We start from the raw sequence: 23,248 nt of genomic DNA on the forward strand, positions 1-23,248 counted from the left end.
ACAATAGACATACAGCACATGCTAGGCTGTACTAGGACCTCATCAGAGCTTCTGATCTGGTAGGAGCTAGCAAGTCTCCATAATAGAAAGATAACAAAGGAGAAACATATGGTAACTTTTAAATGAATTATATAAACAGTAAGAACTTGGGACTTTAAAACTGGTTGAGATTATTGCCAGTTTGGTGAATTTTCTCTAGAAATGGGATTTGACATGGAACTTGGATGATAAAGAATAGATTTAAGATAACAGGAAGAAACTTTCAGGTTAGAACACCATGAGTAAATGCATGAAGGGTGTGCCAAGTGCTATCTAACTTCAGGAGGGGGTGGTGAAGTAGGCAGTGGGTTAGAGAAGTAGTGGGAAGTAAGACTGGCAGAGTCAGATTCTAGAGTACCTTGGATGTTCGATTAAGGAGTTAGGAGTTATCTTGTCAAGAGGATAGTTACTGAAGATTTTTAGGCAGGTGACATGAACAAGAGTTTTTGAAAACTGCTGGTCATCTGTAGGATGAATGTAGAGGTTTGGCACATAATTGATACTTGTAGTCATGGTGGGAAGAGGAAGGGAAGGATTGATGGAAGACAAGGCAAAGGGTAGTTTAACAGAAGAAAATACCAGAGTAAGCAAAAGGAAGATTTCAAGATGATTAATCCATGCAATGTGTAGTAAATAAGCCATAGAGATCTAATGTACAGTATAATGAATGTAGACAATAATATTGTAACTACAATCATCAAACTTGCTAAGAGACTAAAAATGATCCCAACTGCTAAAAAGAAAGGATAATTACGCAGTGTAATAGAGGTGCTAAATACAGCTAAAACAGCAACCATAATATGTAAATGTATCAAATTAATATGTTGTACACTTTAAATTTACACAATGTTAAATATATTCAATACAAATAGATGATTGATCTATTTCATAGTGGAGATATATTTACATAAAAATGTGCCAAAATTTTAAATACTTCATAGTTTAATTTCCAAAGGTAATTTTATAGAATGTTTCTGTCTCTGTGTTTATGGTAAGTACTATAGGGTGAAGTGGTGAGGTCACTTATTTAGTGGCTTTGGTTTTAGTAGTATATATGGTTTTTAATTCAGTATAAAAAAACTTAATGTAAAGATTATTCTCTTTTTAAAAGATAAACTATGATTCTTTTTTGTTTTTGCTGGGAAAGCTTCACCCTGAGCTAACATCCGTTGCCAATCATCCTCCTTTTTTCTTTTCCTTTCCCAAGCCCCAGTACCTAGTTGTAAGTCCTTCTAGTTCTTCTCTGTGAGCAATCACCACAGCATGGCTACTGGCAAGTGAGTGGTGTGGTTCTACACCCGAGAACCAAACCTGGGCTGCCAGAGTGGAGTGTGCCAAACTTTAACCACTAGGCAATCAGGTCTGGCTCTAAACTATGTTTCTGTTTGGACTGGTTCTGTATCCAGAATCTCCAACTGATGGATTGTGATTTACCAAAATATCTTCTGTCTTCCCTGGTCAGTCATCACACCAATCATGGTTTCTGTCTCATTCCCTCTCTCTTTGCTGCCCATCCTCAAGTGATCTCAAGTCTTCAGGAAAATTTAAAAAATTCAGAACCTCTATTAGTTAGGATATATGTTTGGCCACTGCATTAGAGATCTAGAATAATATTGGATTAAGTAGGGTAGAAGTTTAATTTTCTCTGACATAGCCCAAAGGTAGCAGTCCGGAGCTCCATGGTGTTGGGCCCCTAAGCTCCCAGTGTCTTATGGTTCTACCATAAGGTAGGAAGAATGTTGCTCTCATTTCCAAAATAGCTATTCTTCATGATCACATTCTAATCAATGAGATGGGGGAAAAGTCACCACCTGAAATTTGCAAGCATTTCCATTCACATGTTACTGGTCAGAAATTGGCCACACCTAGGGCAGAGACTATAGTTTTTATTCTCAGTGGCCATATTCCTAGCTAAAAACTAGAATTTTGTTACTGTGGGAGAACAGCGAAGAATAGATATTGGAGAATTACCAGCTGTCTCTGCCATAGAATCCCATCTTTACTAGCTAAAGCAGCACTTTTTTAATTCATTTGGCTCTGTAATTTTTTATTCACAAATGTGAAAAAGTAGCCTTGGTAACAAATTTGTGAAAATTCTGACCAAACATTCTAAAACAGAGATTTTTAAAATCTGATCATGTTCGTCTCTTCTTTATGGGAAGTAAAACTGCTATTCTATTTTTGTTAGTTGTTAACCCTTAGACCCTACCTGGTTGTGATCTCCCCTCTCTCACCAGCAAAACATTTCCTTCTCCTTCATAAGGTATTCTAACCTGTTTTCAAGTGTTGCATATTGTTATGTTGATTAATAAAAACTTTTGAAATAAAGCTTTTGGTATACTGGAAATGGAACAACTTGAAGAATGGATTCTTTGGGTCCAGATTGGTGGCAGTGGTGCTTGAGTGAGAGGTTCTGTCTCTGGTACAGGCTTTTCAAGGTCAGGTCAGGTTACAAGCATGACCAAGTAAAATCAGTACTCCTGGAAGTTGTGACATCAGGTCCCAGGAATGTGTTGTTGGGCCACAGCTGTGAGAAAGCCTCCTCTAGGTCATTAGAAGGAGCAATTTTTATTTTACTTGTTTTGAGACTATTTCTTCCTCATTGCTACCAAATTGATGACTTTTGCTTATGGAGGTAGTCTTGGTAAGTTCTGAAAATGATCACTTGCTACTTCATGATTTTATCAGTCATGACAGTGTATTTGGATGTCCCTTGGATCTTCAAATATTATTTCACAGTATGTTTTTTAGTAGCCCTCAGTTGATTTAACACTTTGCCATTTGCTCTCTCGTTACCCTAGGATGATGTGAGTGCTTGAACTTAGTGAGAACTTATCATCCATGTCTACATTTCAGAGTCCCTTTCTTCAGCTTAACAAGTCTTGGTTAAATGAATAGCATAGAAAAGCATATATGGAGCTCACAGTTAAAAGCTTTAGTTAGTGGAGTGCTTTTTTTTACATATTTTGTATGACTTGGCATAGGAATTATGATGATGCAAGAAAATGGCAAAATATGGTAGATTTAAGAACTTAACAGTTTTCATTGGAGTATTCCTTTTCTTGTTTTTTTTGTTTTGTGAGGAAGGTGCACCCTGAGCTAACATACATGCCCGTCTTCCTCTATTTTAGATGTGGGATGCCTGCCACAGCATAGCTTGATAAGCGGTTCATAGGTATGCACCCAGGATCTAAACCGGCGAACCCCGGGTCGCCAAAGCGGAACGAGCACACTTAACTGTTGTGCCACCAGGCCCCTCCTCTTTTTTTTTCACTTGAGGAAGATTAGCCCTGAGCTAACATCTGTGCCTGTCTTCCTCTACTTTGTACATGGGATGCCTCCACAGCATGGCTGATGAGTGGAGTCGGTCACATCCCGGATCCAAACCTGTGAACCCAGGCCGCCGAAGTGGAGCGTGCAGAACTTTCACCACTTGGCCATGGGGCCGGCCCCTGAAGTATTTCTTAGCATTTATTACAGGTCTTGGTACTCTTAGTTCCTATATGGAAAGTAGGAAATACAACTGTCACTTTTTATGCCTACTCCTTGCTGGGCACTCATTTAATCTTCACTGTGATTTTTTTGGGAAAGGTATTATAAACCCTGTTTTACGGATGGGAAAACTGTGGATCATCAAGATTAAGTTGCGTGCTTATAGGTGACCCCTGCTGAATACCTGAGGATTTAGGTAGGAAGTTTCTTTGGGTCCTGTGGTATGGCTTGAAGCATGTCATGGATGTAGAGGTGGAGGAAGGATGTAATAGGGATTTAGAGGTGGAAGAAGGGCTAATAGAGAGCACCCTGACAAAGAGGGGTAGACGTTAGAAATTACGAAATTGTTGGTGATTTTTAAGATTAAATTATTTTTGTTTTAATACAATATAACTAAAAGAGACTATTTTATAATTAGATATATACATCTTTATATATTCTGTTGTGCACTGCAGATCTTTAAGTGTTAATTATTTTATTAAATCAGACATCTCAAAATTTGACATTGTTTTTGAAGGCGTCCTCATTCTCTCCAGTTAGAGTTACGTGTTCTCTGCTATGTATCTCCACAGCACAACGTACCAGAATTCCTATCCCACATGGTGTTTTTTGAAAGTGTTTCTCCTGAAAGGCAGTGACTTTGTTGTACTCATCTTCATTTCTCTTACAGTGCTTAAGAAAGTTATTTGCACATTTTAGACATGCTAGATTCTTAGCAAAATGAACCTTTAACAGTGTCTTGTTTATTTATATAGAGAAAACTCTATACAGTTTTTATGCAGGAGCAGGAGGGGCCAGTGGGGGCATTGCTGTTAGAGGCTTTTGCCTGCCACAGTGGCTGTGGACTGGAAAGTTAAAAGACCACGCCTTTACGTTTGCTGGAGGGTCTGAATTAGCAGCAGCCACACAAAGTAGAGGATGAAAGAAAATTTGCCACAAAGTTTTGGAAGTTTTTTCCTTTCTTTCCTTCTTTTTTAGAGACTTTAGAAGAAATGGACAGTGAGTTGCTCAAGTGTGAATTCTGTGGGAAGATGGGATATGCTAATGAGTTTCTGCGGTCAAAACGATTCTGCACTATGTCATGTGCCAAAAGGTATTTCTTTTCTCTTGAATTTCATAAAGCACAAACCAACAACCACTGTAACAAAACCAGAAAACTTGTGGAGTTTACTAGTAGTCAAAACTAGATATTATAAAGTAGAGGAATAATATCAAATAGGCATTATCTGGAGCTCCTTTGCTATTTAGTTATTAAATATTGCTCTGTGAAAATTCCACATTCATAACACTGACATGAGTCTTACAGTGTGATCTCATGTTGAAGTAGCACTCTGCTGTGGTAAGCGTAGTCAGGAGAATCCCTCCTGTGAATAGACTGCTAGTCCTGGAGGTATCAAAACAATATTTCTTGAATCACAAGATTGTTTTATCAATATTGACATACCTGAATTTACGTTGTTTTGTTTTAAAATGTTTTCATTTGTTTTAGCCATATCTTATTTAAGTTTCTAAGTAGGACAGCTGCAGCATAAGTTCTCCATACTGTTACATTATCTGATAGCAAAACATCTGTCTTTTCTAAATATGTATTTTCAATAGCAATATTATAGGTAAATAGTATTAATGACAAATGTTTAGTATCTTCATTGATCTTGTTTTAAGTTTAGTTTACATTAAAAAAGAAAAAAGGGGCCGGCCTGGTGGCATAGTGGTTAAGTTCGAGCGCTGTGCTTTGCCAGCCTGGGGTTCACGGTTTCGGATCCCAGGCGCGGACCTAGCCCGGCTCATAAGACCACACTGTGACGGCATCCCACATAAAATAGAGGAAGATTGGCATGGATGTTAGCTCAGTGACAATCTTCCTCAAGCTAAAAGAGGAGGATTAGCAACAGATGTTAGCCTAGGACCAATCTTCCTCACTAAAAAAAAACCCCCCCAAAAAACACCTCTGATTCTGATAATAAATCCAAATATAGGTATTTACTACTAAGGTGAAGTATATGGACAGGTTGATTATTTTGAAATTTGTTCTCTGTTCCAAAAACTGATTATTCTCTCAAAGAATGTAAGGTCTTAATTGTGTGCATTTAGGAAATTTCTTGCTTGAACATATTATTTAGTATGGTGCCACTAAAATATATTTAGTAAAATAAGTTAAATAAGTAATAAAGTATTTTTCTTCAAAAGTGAGTTCCTTGGCTTCTCAATTGTCGATCTCTTACACAAATATTCTTTTATGTCATTGATAGTCTTGATCAAATTATGTAACTCCTGTTTTAACTTGTGAGTTTTCCAGTTTGCATATACCACAGGAAAGAAGAGTGGCTTTCTGATTCTAAGTGATTAAAAATTCTGAGGGAAAAGCATTGCCTTTCATAATATTTTAAACTTCTTGACTATTTCGAAATATTTCAGGAGATTTTACACTATCATCAGTCTTCTCCCAGAGATGATTGCTAAGTTGTCACGTTATTATACCGTTGGGTGAAATCTCTTTAGAGGGTTGGGGTCCTAACATAGGGAAATGCAGATGGGAGAGCTTGGAAGAGAGGATAAATTAGTCAGGAAGAACTGCTGCTGTTTGCACGTCTGTCTAGCTGCCTGTCTTGGCGATCTACATACTTAGGGACTAAACAGCAAGTGTAGTCTCTCCTCCCTGTAGTAATGGGGAAAGAAGTTTTGTCAATTGATATGAATGGAAGTCAGAAACCTACAGAGCTGGGTCCACAAATGAGCATAGTGAGCACAGCAGGAGCTTGTTGAATTGTTTTAGGGTAAAATGAAGTGGCCTTCACGACACTTTTTTCTTTTTTGTATTTCTAGGGGAAAAATAGCCTATTCATTCTCATAGTACCCCTTACTTCTACCTCCTGATATTTTCATAAAACATAGATGAGAAAAATTTATTTTAGAATCTGGATATTGGTCTAGAACAGTTGTCAATAGCAAAGTTTATTGGGATTTATTCTTGTCATTTTCCTGAAAAATCATCTTAGAGCAAAAGAGTTTTGAAAATAAGAAATCACATTGGCAGTTTTATGTGTGTAAAAAAGGAACTGCACATGTTTTTCTTAGCCTTTCTGTAGCTTCTCAGAAATTTTGTTTCTTAGATTCTTTCCTTTTACTCTTCTTTCTAAGGAAGGGGTTGGCAAATTGACCAGGCTGAGTCCTTCCTATAACCTATTTTTGTATGGCTCCAGAGCTAAGGATAGTTTTCACATTTTTAGGTGGTTAAAAAAAAACAAAGAAGAATAATATTTCGTGACACATGAAAATTATGTGAAATTCCCATTTTAGTGTTACTAAATGAAGTTTTATTGGGATCCAGCCATGCTCATTCATTATTGTCTATGGCAGCTTTCACGTTACAAATACAGAGTTGAGTGTTGTGACAGAGACTTGTGTGGCCCACAAAGACTGAAATATTTACTATCTGGCCCTTTATAGAAAAAGTTTGCTGGCCCCTGTTCTAGGGCTTGGGAATCCACTAAATGGCAGTGGACTCTTTTAAGTTGTCATCATGCCTGATAAAGGTGTATCTTCGAAAATATTAGAGAGTTTATTTTTATAAAATAGAAATAATCTTTCAGCCAATTTTAAAGAAATATGTACTTGTGAATTTCCCGGATAAGGAGAGCTATGAATTCCTTGTGTAACTTTGAAGTCTCAACTTTACGTTTTCACTTTTTGATTTTAGTAGCATTTGAGAAATCTTTTACTAGCCGTTTGAGATTTCCCCCTCTCTACTATATTAAGCTCTTTTTAGTAATCTCTCTTCAGAAATGATTACTTGGGGAAAGTATCAGTTTGAACATCTAAATAGTTAATTCGTAACTTCTTTATCTGCTGGAAGCTTGAATTATTTTGCTGCTATAAAAAATCAGTTATCCTATGTATTTTGCAGAAAGTTTCCCACTGTCATGCTAGTTTTAGGAGAAAATATCAATACCTTGTAATAGGTGGCCAATATTATATTGAGAGCTATATTATGATAGATAGAGAGACCGTTTTTTGACTCTTAGCGTAAGTAAATCCAGTAAATATTACGGTTTACTTTCTGAGGTATTATAGTTCTTAAGTGTATGAGACTCATTCACAGTTGCACTTTGAAGTCATAATTAAATAGTAAATGTAACGTCTCGTGGATCATTTAATGTTTTTTCTTACTTGAATTTCTTAGGTACAATGTTAGCTGTTCTAAAAAATTTGCACTTAGTCGTTGGAATCGTAAGCCTGATAATCAAAGTCTTGGTCATCGTGGCCGTCGTCCAAGTGGCCCTGATGGGGCAGCAAGAGAACATCTCCTTAGGCAGGTCTGTAGAAACCTTGCTTCAATGTACAATACCCTTTTCAGAAATGCAAGGAAAGTGCAATGCTGTATTTTACTTGTACTACGTTTTCCAGCTTCCAATTACTTATCCATCTGCAGAAGAAGACTTGGCTTCTCATGAAGATCCTGTGCCATCTGCTATGACAACACGTCTGCGCAGGCAAAGTGAGCGGGAAAGAGAACGTGAGCTTCGGGATGTGAGAATTAGGAAGATGCCTGAGAACAATGACTTGCTACCAGTTGCACAAACAGAGCCATCTATATGGACAGTGGATGATGTCTGGGCCTTCATCCATTCTTTGCCTGGTATGTAATTCACCACTTTGGCCTTAATATTTTTCTTGTGCATTCACACACAGGAATGATGTTATATCCATCCACACCTAGTGCACAAAAGGGCTAGAGAGGTACTGTGTGTATGTATTAATTAAATGGCATTTGCTATTGAAATGTGATCTCTTTCCTCTTGCTTATTCCCTCAGCACAACTGGGTGTTTTCTCATACCCCCCAAGTCGATAAAAACTGACTAGTCCTGCTTCTGCTGTGACCCCTCAGCCGGTGAAGATATTAAAGGTGCTCTCTTCTCTTCAGTCTGATTTCTCTCGAGAGGTCAGTAGAGAGATTGAGTCAGACACTTCTTCCCTTCTGATCTTCTACTTTTCTATTCTATTTTCTCCTTATTTCCTAATTTAACCTTTTTTAAATGAAATAAGAGAGACCATAATTTTTTTTTACATTTTTGAAAGCTAATCAAGACCTTTTAGAATATGGTAAAATTTAGTTGCTTTTTAAAAAAGCTGGTTCTTTTAAGGGAAGCTGCATTCTTGGATTCTTTGCGATAAGTAGACATCAAAAACACTTCTGAAATTTGATTTGTTAAGTAGACAACTAGAATTCAGTTATGATATCCTGTTCTGATTTGAGGGTGACTTCCTTATTTGTGTTTGTTGGCTCTCTCATTTTGGCACTCTTTCGTCAGCTTAAGTCTTTATCTTTTTCCTTTAATGCAACAATAATCTTTTGTATCCCCCTTTTTCCAAGGGGCTGATGCTAAAGACAGCTACACCTTTGCTCATGATGAGACCCACACTAGTTATATATGGTAGGACAATGTATTTTTTTAAATCAGCAAATCTTATTCAATTTGACCTTACGAATATGGAAAGCAAGGAGTTTTTTTTTAATGGTTGTCCCATTTTGGTTTTATTGTAAATGGAACCGTCTCTTGACACAAGCTTTCCAGAAAAATACATCCACTTTGAACTTATCTACAGACTTATTAAAATTAATCTGGCTATTTTTGCTAATTATTCTTTCTATGAAGGTGACCACTGTCTCAGAAGCAAACTTACGGCTAATGTGCTGTGTGAGTCAAGAAAGTATATTCAGAAGTACTACTGCTTTGTAAAAACATGTCAGCCATTTGACCTTATATACAGAGCTCTATGAAGTGTTAGTAAATTATTTTTTCAATAACTTGCTTTAGAAATGCTAAATAAGTTATTTTTAAAGAAACTTAGATATGGTCACTTTTAAAGAAGGATAAAATTGTTTAAAGAGAGGATAAATTTTTCATAGTAAGATTTTTGAGTACACGCCTCAGAAAACTTAGGTGTGAGTTAAGTGCTAGCCATGTGGATTTAGAATCTGCTGTGAAACTGATGTATTAGAGGATGGTGAGTCTTCACTGGTTGTGGTTTTAAGATTTAATGAAATAAATTTTAGTGTTTAGACCAGTGTAGGTATCTTGAGAATTAGTGCTGGGATCTATACTGATCCCCTGGGACTGGACTTTGATTCTATCGTCTTCGAAAGTAGTCTGTCTTCCAGGTGGGCCATGAGCTGTTTGTTAGCCTGATTTCTCATTTGGAGGAAAGTATTTATTTTCCTTAGGGGAGGAAGATTGGTTCATATCCTGAGGAAAGTAGTTGACCATATAATTAATAAATAATAGATATTGCTGATTTTCCTATCACTTCCTATTCTTGTTTTTAGGGCTAATATTCCTCAGCATCCATTAGCCATGAAGCTTCTCTTGGCTGCTTTATCAGAACAAAGGCTAACTCTTTTGTCTCAGTCTTGCTCCATTTGAGTTAAAAAATTATTATTATTGCTTATAATTTGAGATGCTTGTCCTATTGAGTTCAAGACACTTAATTTTGTTGCCAGTTGTGTAGAGAATATTATATATCATTAAAAAGGGACTGCTTTATAATTTAGAACTGCTTGGTACTGTTCAGGAGTCTGCTTAATATAACTCGGCTTTTCTTTTACTGATTAATTGGGAGTATTCCCAAACTGCTTTGACAAGCTAAATAACAAGCTTATTTGTGTGATCAGTTATTTCTTGTTTCTCGAAGTTTTTCTCTGAAGAATGCCTGTAGCTTAAGGTAGATCTCATACCAGAAAAAGCCTTTATCTTCATTTTTCTGTCCTCTTCTGGCCTTTGTAAACTTCCTTTTGAGCCTCTTTCAGCTCATTCAGGGCTGGGTTTTTGTTGTTGTTGTTTTTTCTGAGTAGTCTCCTCCCGAGCTTTTCTCATAGAATGAACAAGCTTCTAAATTTTGTAATCTCTTGTATTTTGTTTCTTTGTAGTTGAGGATAGGCTTCCCTCTTTTATCAGGACACTTAATATTTACTGCTAGGGTTTTCTCTTCTCTTTGTATAATGTCGTCTTGTGAACCGTCCTGGTGGGACATAGAGCTGGTATGCAGTACATCCAAATCTCAGAGCTGTTAATAAGGTGAAAAATTATTTTCCTTTGAATTTTTGTTCATTAAAAAGCTCTCTACAGGAACAGTTGTTTTTATTTTCAATTAACTGCAATTATCTTCTTAGACTCTTCCTTGTTACTGTGAACTGCCTTTGGCAAAGATCAGGTTATTCTGTTTATTGATCTGTTAATCCGCAGTAGATTTGGTTTCTCTGTAGGCATATAAAATAGGAATCATCTAAAAACATACAACTGTTTACTGGTTTTTATAATACTAATACTGGGACTTGTTTATTCTGTAGTAGTGAGTGACAGGTGATAATCTTTTCACCAGCCTTACCGAGGTCACTTTGTGCGGGGGTGTTTTTGTTTTGGGTTTAGCTGGAAAAGTAACTGGACACTTGCGAAGTTCATTTGGGCCCCATGTCCATGTGCAGAGGTCCATGCCCGTCCTCACAGCTGCTTCTGGTGACGTAAAGTCAGTTGAGCCCACTGGTGGCCGCAGTAGGGATAGGTTTTGTGTGTGTCCCTGGGGTGCCAGCCATTTTACAGAAGTAGATTCTAATATCAGAAACTCAGTGAGCTTTAGCTCAGTATACCTTGAGCATCTTGAATTTTTTTTTTGTTTTTCTCTCATGAGTTTCTGGAAGTATATTTGCTTCTGCTTTGTTTTTTGTTTTTCCTTTTTCTTTTTTAAGTCACTTTATTTTCTCATTTCTATACTGATGCATAATATAACTACCATTTTTTGTGATTGGCTTAAGTTGTAATCTAAAATTCTGAAGATAATGCGTTCCCATTTGAGCATGCTGTTTTCAAAAGCACTTTTTAAAAAATTATTTTGCTAATACATTTACTGTCTACCTACAAGAAGACATTTGAAGAGAGATATCATAATACGGAGCGAAAAGAACATGCTGTGTATTTTTCTCACGGAGAGCTCCTTGTTTCTATTCCCAAATGTAGCTCTTATGGTCTTCATTACTTCTCACTGCTCCTGTTTTCTGAATCTAAGTAAGTCCTACCCTATCTTTCTCTCTCTTCTTTTCTTTCCCGTGTTCTTGTAAGTAAGACTGAAGAGAGAAGAACATTAGTTCTTTCATAAAAAGAAGGATGAAGTCACAACTAGATGCAAGATTAGTCAGTTTTGTCTGCCCAGTTTTGAGAGCTACCTCTGGGAAAAGAAAAGGGGCTTTTCTATGGTGAGTAATCTCATTTTAACTATATAGTTTCTTTTATATGGTAAATGGGCAAAACCATAAAAATTTTGCATAGGGTACTTTTGAAATGTCAGTTTTTAAAAGTCTGAGAAATTATTAAAATAGAGAAATCAAAAACCTGGCTGCTATATAGGGAACAGGAAAGATACAACCAACAGAGAAGATGGGAAAAGAAAGAACCAGGAGAAAAAGATGGCTACACAGCTGAATGCAGAAAAAAATGTTTGTATTACCTTTACAGATAGCTCCTCTGTGGCAGATTCTGTTTTTGTTCATTGTTTGTTTATTCACTCATTCAGTCCTTCACTTACCCAAAAATATATGTGTTTCATACCTGCAGTGCTTTGTGTTTGGTTATGGGGGTGACTTCATTATCTTCTATAAACAAGAGGATGACACCTTTGCTATAGAAAGATAATCATTCCAGCAAAGTTGTGGTATCCAAAGGTATCATGTAACCATTTCTCTATCTTCGTGATTTCCCTTACAATGCTGAATTGAGTAAAATAGAAAGACCTTAAGCCGTTAGTTTTTATTCTTAAATTCATTTTTATAATTTTACTGTCTCTTTTAAGGAAGCTTCCACATTTTTTTCATTTACTTCTCTCTTGGTTCCTTAATTGATTACTTTCCTGGCTGTGTCTTTACCCTTAGTAGGGAAGTTTAGTGAGTAACCTGGCTGTGCAAAATTCAGTAGATAATAAACATTTGAGGTTCAAGTAGATGCTACCGTTGTTACCTGCTGAAGCGCCTGGTTTAGACTGAGAGCTAAAATATTGGTTATTTGCTAAGAGATTAGTTAGCAAGCTCATAATTTCAATAAGAATTTATGTTTTCTTATCAAAGGGAAGATGAATTTAAATCCAGTGATTTAAGATTTGAAGTAGAAATGAGTCTATATACAAGTCATCATACAAGTCAAGCGGTGTAATACATTTCAGCAGCATCACAGTAGATTGATACTACAGTCTTGATGGTTTGGTTCTGGCTGAGTGAACAATAAAAGTTTTAGATGTGCTTGGCAATTGAAGGTTGTAAATTAGAATAAGGTATAAATGATAATGAAAGCGGTACTCTAGTACTTAAGAAAATATTCCTAAATTGTTACTGAAATGGTAGAGTATATATTTTACTTCTCTGTACCTATGTGTGAAGGACATATTTTACAAAGATGAGTTGATGAGGTATAATAACGAATTCATCCAAACTTGTTATATGTGTGGCGTGCTTTGAGGTGACACATCTTCCTTTTTGTGAAAGTATGTTATATCTGGACTGATCAATCTGTATATTTTACCTGACTCATCTAATTATTTCTATAATATTTTTAGAACAACAATTCCAAGTAAATTGCTTTACCTGGATTTCAAATTAATTCTTATTTTCAGAATACCAGGAAATGCTCACTTCTTCAGGAGTGAACCCAAGAAAGCCTACGATAAATAAATCTCATTTGTTTCTCAGCCTGTATTTCAGATACTCAGGCCCAGTAAAAGCATAATTGTGACTGTTAGGAGTAACATCCAAATGTGTGTTAATTCTAACTCCATCCCTCTGCTGAAATTCCAGGCTGCCAAGATATCGCAGATGAGTTCAGAGCACAGGAGATTGACGGACAGGCCCTTCTCTTGCTAAAGGAAGACCATCTTATGAGCGCCATGAATATCAAGCTGGGCCCGGCCCTAAAGATCTGTGCGCGCATCAACTCTCTGAAGGAGTCGTAACAGTAGCCTGACACTTTGAGATCACAGCAGGTTTACTCTTCTTAAACTCATAAGGTAAAGGCTCAAGTTGGCCTAGAATATTATCACTTACTGTGGTGGATAGCCCACCACATTGGGATCTCTGCATCAAAAGCTGACATTTCTTCTACAGATATGAAAATTCATCGTACATTTTCATAGTCAACAGTGATGAAATTAATTTTACAGGTCACACACAACATTGAAAGACTTGCTATAGACGGCCATGATATTTTTCAAAGAAACGTGTTATACTAGATAATTTTTTTAAAGGTGATGTTTATCATTAATATAAAGAATCCTTTTAAAAGTAATTTAATGATTTACCTTTCTCCTCTTTTGATTCAGTTTTCTTAGACATTTTTCTACCCTGTAAGTTTTCTATAGGTTGTCTTGTGAGAGGTAATTTAGGAATAATTTAGTAGTCCAGTGACTGGAATTGTATGCAGTGAGCTATCAGAGTGCATTTTAAAAAACATGTCTATTAGACAATGGCTATGTCTAGAAAAAAGATTGCATTCTAGCATGAATAACACTGATCTGGAAGTCAGAAGAGTTGGTTTCTATTCCAAGCTTGACCAAGAATTTGGTGTGACTGAGAAAGTTACTTTTCATGTAAATCTTTGTACATTTAGAGCAGTGGTTCTCAATGGAGGTCAGTTTTGCTCCCCAGGGGACATTTGGCAATGTCTAGGGACATTTTGGTTGTCATAGCTTGGGGGTTGGGGGGAGAGTTGCTATTGGTACCTAGTGCTGGAGGACAGAGATGTTGCTAAATATCCTACAATGCACAGGCCAGTCCTCCACAAAAAAGAGTTATCTGGTCCAAGATGTCAGTAGTGCCAAGGTTGAGAAACTTTGATGTAGGAGTGATAAATGCTGCTCTTTTTCACCCAAAGGGTTATTTTGAAAAGATAGGCCATCATAAGGAATACATTATACAATTAAGTGCTTCAGATAGCATTAATGTTCTGCTGAACATTTTTCCAGTTTTCGGCATACTAGAAAAAGGGGGAAAAAATCATTAAATTGGCCTAAAAAATAAGGACTAGTCTGCAAATAATTTGACTCTCAGAAAGTACTGATTCATATTAATTATCTTTCACATCTCTCTGCACCTCTGCATTGATGAAGGCACATATAATTATACCTTCTGAACCAGTGCACAGCCTTTGCTGGCAAGGCAATCGTTTGTAGTGGCTATGTGGTTGGTCCTGGGATTTTTTCTGAAGTTGAACGTGCTGGGTCTAGCTAGAATGCACATTCCTTTTTCCTTGACTAAACCCTTGCATACTTCCTGCAAAGCACTTACCAAGTGATATCTCTTGGATAATCAGATCCAATTTTGTCTGTACATGTTTTAGGGAAAAAAAATTTTAAAACAAAACCTTTTTAGTGTTCTCTGAGAATTATGACACTAAAACAAAATTATTCTGGGAGCCTTGAGAGCTCTGTAGTCCTGGACCTCAAAAATTTGTTTTAATTTTTTTTTATCTTATCTATACCACAAAATGGAAATGTTTTAATAATTGAAGGAACATACACAGATATTTGCCAGAGATTCAGTAGGTAGGAAAGAGTCCATGGGTTTCAGTCATTGTCACTGCTCTTTTCAAAAGGATTGTGTTGAGCTAGTAGAAGACTAAAGATGTCATTAAAGACATCACAAATATTTATCTTTTGGCTTTGTGTACATTAGAGAATGTTGATTATTTTTATACAAAAATACAGCGGGTAATTTTTTTAATCTTTAGATGCCTCTTGTTTGAATGTATGCTTTGTGGGGTTCTTTTGTGTAGTAATGTTTTAAAAAAAGATGTTTACCGATAGTTATGTGTAGGATTAGAATGTAATATAGTGTAAGGCTCATGTTCCAGACCTGCAATAGCTTGTAGTCTATGTCACATATTTCTTTATATCACATTTTTAATTATTGGATTAAAGGAAAGGATTGGATTCAAGGAAAGGTAGGTACTCTGTAGTCAATTTTCATATATTAGCAGTTAATCATTGTGACAGAGTTGTCATAGGCTTGACTTTTCCCCTCATCTTGCAACTTCAGAGCACAAGTATAGGCTAAGCATTGTAGGAGATGGCCCACTATGTGGCAGATGGGGGCACAAAGGAAAATCTCCTCTGGAATTAAAACTTGATGATAGATAATCCACAAACAGTTAATACAAAATTGATTACTTAGGGATAGACTCCTCTAGCAATAATGATTACGTCCCATAACTAAATATAAATATCTGTAGCCTTTAAGGTCATAACTTTGAACTGTGCTGTAGGTTCTCCTTTTATCTACTTCCTCTTCTCATGTCAGTCATTATGTACTTCCTGAAAGTCCCTTGTGCCTAGCACTGTGTTAAGTGTCAAGAAAGCTTACAAGAGGGGCTGGCCCCGTGGCCGAGTGGTTAAGTTTGCGCGCTCTGCTGCAGGCGGCCCAGTGTTTCGTTGGTTCGAATCCTGGGCGCGGACATGGCACTGCTCATCAAACCACGCTGAGGCAGCGTCCCACATGCCACAACTAGAAGGACCCACAACCAAGAATATACAACTATGTACCGGGGGCTTTGGGGAGAAAAAGGAAAAAAATAAAATCTTTAAAAAAAAAAAAAAGAAAGCTTACAAGAGAGGTTTCCATTTGAGAGCACCTTATATCTTAAACCTTTTAATAATCTTAAGATTAGTCCAGATCTTCTGTTGTCCCCACTGAAAACACCCAAAACATTGAGTTGTTTTATTTAGAAATGGCTCATTTGCTTTCAATTGGTAGTTTTATTCATTGATGCAGCGGTTTCTTTCTAGATGATTTAACCATCTTAATTTCAAAGCTTCAGTTAGATATAGTGGATGTAAATGATGGCCCTGGCCTGTCTCCTGAACTTTAAGCACAGTTTTAGTGTGATATAGGTGGGGAGAGTGCTACTATTTTCGTTTTCTTTCATATTACTAATTGTTTTAGGAATTTGATTGAGGAGAAGGAGTGACAAGCAGAAAGGGGACATGGGAAGTCCTTCCTTTTGCTACCGAGGTTGGTATTTTCTGACTTCTTTACACTAATGCACTCTTTTCTCACTGAGGGAAAAAACCTTACAAATTTGAGATTTTGTTTTAAGCCGTGTGTTCTGAAGGAGGTAAACAAACTGAGAGAGCTGGTTTGTGAAGGTTATTTTTTACGTGACATGGCTTTTCATCAAGCCTTGTGCAGGCATGTGTCGAACGCAGCTCTGCAGCTTTGATAGAATCAGTATAGCATGAGACAGTGCTGTTCCCAGCCTGCCGCTGTTTAAGTGGCATATAACTGGTTCCATGATGGTACTTTTAATTTGCTGTGGCATCTGCTAAACAGACTTTTTTTGGTCCCAGTTTGAGCTGTCACCTAAGAGTAGAGAAGAGGGGATGGGAAGAAAGACATGTTAGTGAAGAAGCTTGAGAATGGGAGAGGCAGACACGAGACCTGCCACTCTGTTAGCTTATCCACTTCAACACTGAACAAATTTCTGCACTTTGGAAGTTAGTATTCATGTTTTACCTAGTTTTAAGTAGAAATGATTTTTTTTAGTTAGCTCAGTGTTTATTTTCGTTTCCTGGCGTGTTGAAACGCTTAGAACTGTATGAAATAAGTATTGTTTTGCCCATGCTTTTGAATATTTTTGACATAGCTAATCTTCATATATCTAGTGTGGAATTATAGTCAGACATTTATTCAAATACCAGTCTTAGTTTAAAATCTGTCATAGTGCCCCATAGCACTGGATTGTTCCCATTATTTGCATTGGCAGGGTTTGGGTGCCATCATGGCACAAGTATGATAGGGAGGCAATACATGGATTGTATTGACTTATGTTGTGTTTACATGTGTGTAAACAGTTTTGCAAAGAAATGTGAATGATGCCATCCTCACAGCCATATCAAATGGAAAAAATCCCTGGCTGGCACTGTTAAAATGTTTTAAAGACATATTTTTAACCAGAACAGCCTGGTTATATTTTGTGGTTTGAAGATCCTCACCCTTAGTGAATGGCAGAAACACGTGCTGCCAACATGCAACTGGCATTGAGCTTTACTGACAGCACAGAAGGACCTCACTCACCCCTCACCATCCCTAAAGCCTCCTCTAGCCCCAAGGAAACTCTGCATGAAAACTTTCTTTAGACTTTTGGCTGAAAATCCTTAGAGAGGATTTTGTAGTAGGGTTAATTTTAGGGAGGTAACTGGGACAGGACTTTGTAATACCTAATAGTCTTGTTTCAGTGAAACCTTTGCGCAGTAGAAACTGGCCCATCTCTGCACAGTGTCTGCTCAGTCTGTTTCCTCTGCACCATATATGTAACTAGCTGGGCCCTGGGGAAGATATTCTAGGGGGAAGGATAGGGAAGTAGAAGAGGAGACAAATAGGAGGGAAAGCATTCCAGACCCAAGAGGATAGTACAGTTAACTGATTGAGGTCATGAAGTATAGATATGACCTTCAGTAGTTCAAAATAATAAATTGTAATGGTTGGATCCCATTATCTTATTGGATCCCATAAATCTTATGTCGAGATTTACCTGTAAGCAGACTCATTCTTTCACTCTTTTTATCAAGTGATCCTGCCCTTAGGAGCATATTAATAGTTCAAGTGATACATAAGTTAGTGATTTTTGACTTCTCAAAAAGGTGACAAATATATTTGGAGAATATTTGTTAAAAACTCAAAGGTTAATTGTTATGATTGAGTTATCAGAATTAAAGGGGAGAGAGAGTCCATTTTCAGATACCACAGTTGAATCAAGCATATGGACTGTTATAAAGAAAGGTGTTTTTAAGATAGGATTTTGTTAGGTTGTGTCTCAGTCTAAACATTGGATGACTAAGAGCTACAGGTTTCTCTTTATTAGTGTGGATTTCAGTAAAGACAAGCCTACCTCTATTTCTTTGATGCACAGTAGTGTGGATCATGAAATGAATTGTTTAATCCACACTCATCAATATTGGTATTTTATGAATCTATTTAGAAGCATTTGATTTCATCTTAAAAATTGTGATTCAAGTTAGATAAGCACAAATAACAGTATTAGGAAAAGTAAATATGTAATCTTACTAAAATTTAATTTCAACCTATTATAAGCTGTACATCTTAAAATTCTTTGGGAAGATATTCCTCTTTTGTTAGAAGTTCATAAAATGCATCACTATAATTTCCTTCATAGGAAATTTCCCTCATAGCAGCAATACAAGCCATTTCTTCAATAAAAAATGTTGAACATTGTATTATCTTCTTTGAAAAAAGTTTCCTAAATTTTTAAGAATTTTAAAGTTTTACATATTTTTTAGAGCTTATTTAATCTATTTTAAAATAATACTATGAGAAAGCTTTTTTTTGAAATTGTAAAGCACTAATACAAATATAATTATTGCCGTCATATTCCAGAGCAAACTGTTTGGCTGCTTCTGCTCTTTCGCTTCAGTACACATGGGTGAGAGGGAGCGGCACCCCCCCTCTGCTGGCTGAGGCCCGCTTCCCACACAGAGGCTCCGGGCTGCCCTCGCACAGGCGCACGTACCTCTGAAGCGCCATGCTGAGGAACCTTTTAGGAAATGTTTCCCACGGATGTTGTATTTTTCCCTTTGTATAACTTGTAAACATTTAATTTTATTTAAAGATGACAATTTTACTCTCAGATCAGATGTTGGAGAAGAGGTACATTAGAAAAATATTTTTTCCTACTGCCTCTGAAAAGTATAGTTGCTCTTGGTGATATTGGTGGCATCAGTATGAATCCATAGGAAGAAAACCTGTGCAAAGGTTTTAAAATGTATTGTTTAAAAGGAAAGAATTTTAATGTGGGAAAAAATCAAGATAAATTTAAAACACTTATGCTAACGTGGCATACATAGTTTTAAATATAAGAGTAATGTAGTAAGTCCTTTTAGACCCTAACCTGTATACACTGCCTCCTGTAATCTTAGGAATTGATAGTAGCCATCATTTATTTGCTTAAAAGTTATACTTTAGGGAATATGATCAGTGTTAAATTCATGTTTTGTGGAGCTTTGATTGATGGAGGTGAAGAAGTTGGTGTTTATGAGAGAGTGGTGGGTCTGGTAGTGAAATAAACGTCAACCTACTTTAGAAAGAAGAAACTTTTTTAGTCTTGTCTCAAGCAAACCAGAGTGACCACTGCTTAAAATCTTTGTTTAGAATGCCATGTTAAAAGTCATAATCCTTTTTGTTTTAGGTAATACTAAATAGTCTACTTCAATAGTTAATAATAGATGGAATAATCTTTAAATTAACATGATGAATAAGATAGAACGCTGGCCAGGAGATGGGTTTTACTCCAGTTGGTGATTAGCTGTGTGACGCTTCAGGCAGTTACTTAGCTCTTAACCACTTTCCTCTTCTGAGTTTACAGCATGGACCCTATACTACTCAAAATTTGAATTTTGGTACAGATCATCTTTAAAGTGCCTCCTTGCTCTAAAATGATGATTCTAGGCCACATAATGGGGTATTTTTAAAGTTGCTCCTATTTAATTAATTCTCTTTCCTTTTAATGGTTCATTTAATACTTAAGAGCTTTTGCTGAAAGATAATTATTTATTAAGCATCCATTTCTTAGGGCACCTACAGTCTTTGTCCTCCTAAAGATTAAGGTAGAAAATTCATACAGATGAGCAAATGAGGCCATTTTTCTAAATGCTTCTTGCTAGTTAACCTCTGTACATATGAACACATATGACCATTATCATTCACTGACATTTATCCATTCGTGTAGCAAACCATTTGAACATTGACTGTGTGTACTGTGTGGTGCACATGACTTAAGGAGCCCAGTAATAAGTAAACAAAATCTGGTGGCTTAAACAAACATGGACATAATTATTATTACTTAATGTACTGAACATAAAGTTGGAACTGAGAGGGAATTTTTTATGCCTTGGGCAAAGGATGAGGCAGATCACATGGAAGGTGTTTAAGTGAGTCACATCACAATTCCTACAACACATTTCACAGTTGAACACCAGTCAACCATATATCTGATAGGTTACACAATTAAGGGTACCTAACATTAAGGATTTACATTTTGAAGCTGTTGTGACAGCCCATATTTCTCAGAGTTATTTTGACACTTGAATCTATTCCAGAGGTTGCTATGCACGGTGTGTGACAGAATAGTACAAAGAAGCTGGTGCTGACTGACTTTACATTTTTAACTACAAAAACTTTACACCCAGTATTGACAGTGAAATAACTTTGTAAAACTGAAAAATCTCAAAGGAGATCGCTGAACAGGTTTGGTTTTTATTTTGGTTTTTTTTTGTTTTTAAAGCAAGAAAAATCACACAAAATAAATTTTATTGTTATTACAAATATCTGCTTTTTAGAAAGCACACATATATTACATAGTAAAAGGGTTTCCTTTAAAACGCAGAACTGGTAAACATAAAACAGTTCCCTGCTGGAATTGACAAGTATTTGAGGAGCAGACATCGATGGGATAGATTATTAATTGAGTAAAGGTTCCTTGCCTACTGGAGGATTCTGTAAATTACGTTGTAATTCCTATTGACACAGCTTTTACATAGTAATATCACTTGATACTAATGTTCTCCATAAAGATAGAAAATGAAAATATCTAATATTATAAAGATCTCTTCTCATCATAGTCACAGCTTTTTAAAGCAGGAAAATGTCCAGATACATGTTAGATTAGTGTGTGTAACAAACTGATTGAAAATTAGGAATGTTGATATTCAAATAACCAGATAGTCTGGGTTTAAAAACTTTTTTCATAGTACTGGGTAAAATTTACTTTTACAACGTTTTAATTCAACTAATTTTTCAAATATTTTATGCTGTTAAAATATCTATTGCATAAATACTTTTTGTATTTGTATTCTTATATTTTAAAAAGTCAACGGAGTGTGCAAAGATGGTATAATTTTGGATGTCTAATTTCCAAGATGTTTAACCAGAGTCCCAATCACCTCATTCAAAAGCATGGTCTTTGTTTTTTCCGTAGGAAAAAAGTCAAAGTAAGTTCCAAAAACTATTCTCAGAGTAAGGAGTGAGCTTGTGATGAAGCCTGGAGTTGTAGACAGCAGTGTGCAGGGTGGGTACTGACACTGGGGCAGGCATTTATTTCAAGCCTCTTTGTTGAATTAGTGCTTTTTGTCTTCTTGCTTGTTAAAAAAAATTTGTTGATTTAACAAAGGCAAATTGTGATAAACTTTTTTTAATTTTAATTTTTGATGCTTCAAGCACATGTTAACTGATTTTCAAAAATTCCTCCTTTTGGTTCCTCCTATTGTCCTAAAATAGGACTTTCATATTATTAAAACCTCAAAAGCTGATCCTCCCAGGATGAACAAAGCATCACCAAGGGGAAAGAAAACATTTTTTATCTTTACAGAAAACAAATGTTAAGATTATATATAGATGTATTCTTTACATTGGCTATTGTATTCGAGTCCTCCTTACAGGAAATGAAATAGTTTTAGCACTCGTAGCATTAGCGTTCCTAGATTGGTGTCTGTAGCTGCAGTTTTAAAATGTATAACCTGAAAATGAAGTTAATTTTGCATTATAAGAGCACACCATGATCTATGTAAAAAGATTGTCCATTTGGTGTATTTTTTTAAAAAAGAAAAAGCACTTTCATATTAACAAGTAGCATGTGTATGAATTTTAGATTTTCATATTTGTTGTGTCTGTATTCAGTGAAGTAAAATTGAGCATTCAGATGTTTGTTGATGGCAACATTAACTGTTAAATTAAAGCACCTTATACTCTGCTGCTTAAACTTGCTTGTAATTGCACCTTTGTTACCTGCACATTTTCACATAGAATATTGTTGTAACATTGCTTCATGTGGGTCTGGATGAAGGTTAGTGGGCCTACAGGATCATTTATTTATATTGTTTATATTACAATAATATATTGTAGACCAGTTGTAAGTTCATTTCTTTACAAATAAAAGCCTCTTCCATTTGGCTGGTCTATTGAATAATTTTTCTTTTTTTCTTTAAGCTTATGAGGCATAGGGAATACTCTTAAGTAAACAAACAAAAAGCTCAGTGAAGGGTTTGAAGTAGTTATAAATTTTCCTGATTTAAAATCTGCAGGGTGTAAATCTTTACTAATTAAGTACAATATACTTTAAAATATCTCAGTCCCATGTTGTGGTCAATTAGATAGCAGTACATTCAGAGGAAAAGTAACAGAGAAGTAGAGGGGCCAGGTTCAGATGTTGACAGATTAGACAATATCCATGTGAAGTTTAATTCACAAAGTGACTTCCAGTTATTCTGCCATTAAGATTGCTTTACTCCAGTAGTTGTCAACCAGGGGCAATTCTGCCCACCAAGGAGATCTGGCAATGTCTGGAGACATTTTGACTGTCGTGACTGGGGAAGGAGGTGCTGCTGGCATCTAGGGGGCAGAGGGCAGGGATGCTGCTAACATCCTGCAATGCACAGGGCAGCCTCCCACAGCATAGAATGCAAACCCAGCAACCCAAAATGTCAAATAGTGCTGAAGATAAGAAACCCTACTGTACAGAGTGATATGTTGCCAATGTGATTATGATTTGACATGTAAGTATGTGACATATAAGTTATCAGTGAAAATGTACCTGGTATGTCATGGAACGAGACCTAGTCACTACTCCCAGGTTTGTAAGGTGAGCAACCTAAACTTTTCTTCCAGGAATATCCACATTA

At 36.3% G+C, this 23,248-nt stretch overlaps 1 protein-coding gene across 12 annotated transcripts in view; it reads left to right on the forward strand.

The window, feature by feature from the left end:
* PHC3 (polyhomeotic homolog 3) overlaps nucleotides 1-22,519 on the forward strand; it is a 76,093-nt gene extending 53,574 nt beyond the window's left edge. For 8 of the 12 annotated variants that reach the window (XM_046657807.1, XM_046657811.1, XM_046657809.1 and 5 more), the window contains 4 exons: nucleotides 4,510-4,624; nucleotides 7,712-7,844; nucleotides 7,936-8,167; nucleotides 13,365-16,046. In XM_046657807.1, the coding sequence (XP_046513763.1) occupies nucleotides 4,510-4,624; nucleotides 7,712-7,844; nucleotides 7,936-8,167; nucleotides 13,365-13,519 (635 nt within the window). In that variant the 3' untranslated portion in view covers nucleotides 13,520-16,046. Of the gene's footprint in view, nucleotides 1-4,509; nucleotides 4,625-7,711; nucleotides 7,845-7,935; nucleotides 8,168-8,343; nucleotides 8,472-11,647; nucleotides 11,778-13,364; nucleotides 16,047-16,502 lie in introns of those variants that run through there. The other 4 variants (XR_006888140.1, XR_006888139.1, XR_006888141.1 and 1 more) reach the window with 4 other exon arrangements.
* Nucleotides 22,520-23,248: the final 729 nt, after the last annotated feature.

The sequence above is a fragment of the Equus quagga genome, chromosome 4 (genome assembly GCF_021613505.1).
Source record: "Equus quagga isolate Etosha38 chromosome 4, UCLA_HA_Equagga_1.0, whole genome shotgun sequence".
In the NCBI taxonomy this organism is placed as follows: Eukaryota; Metazoa; Chordata; class Mammalia; order Perissodactyla; family Equidae; genus Equus; species Equus quagga.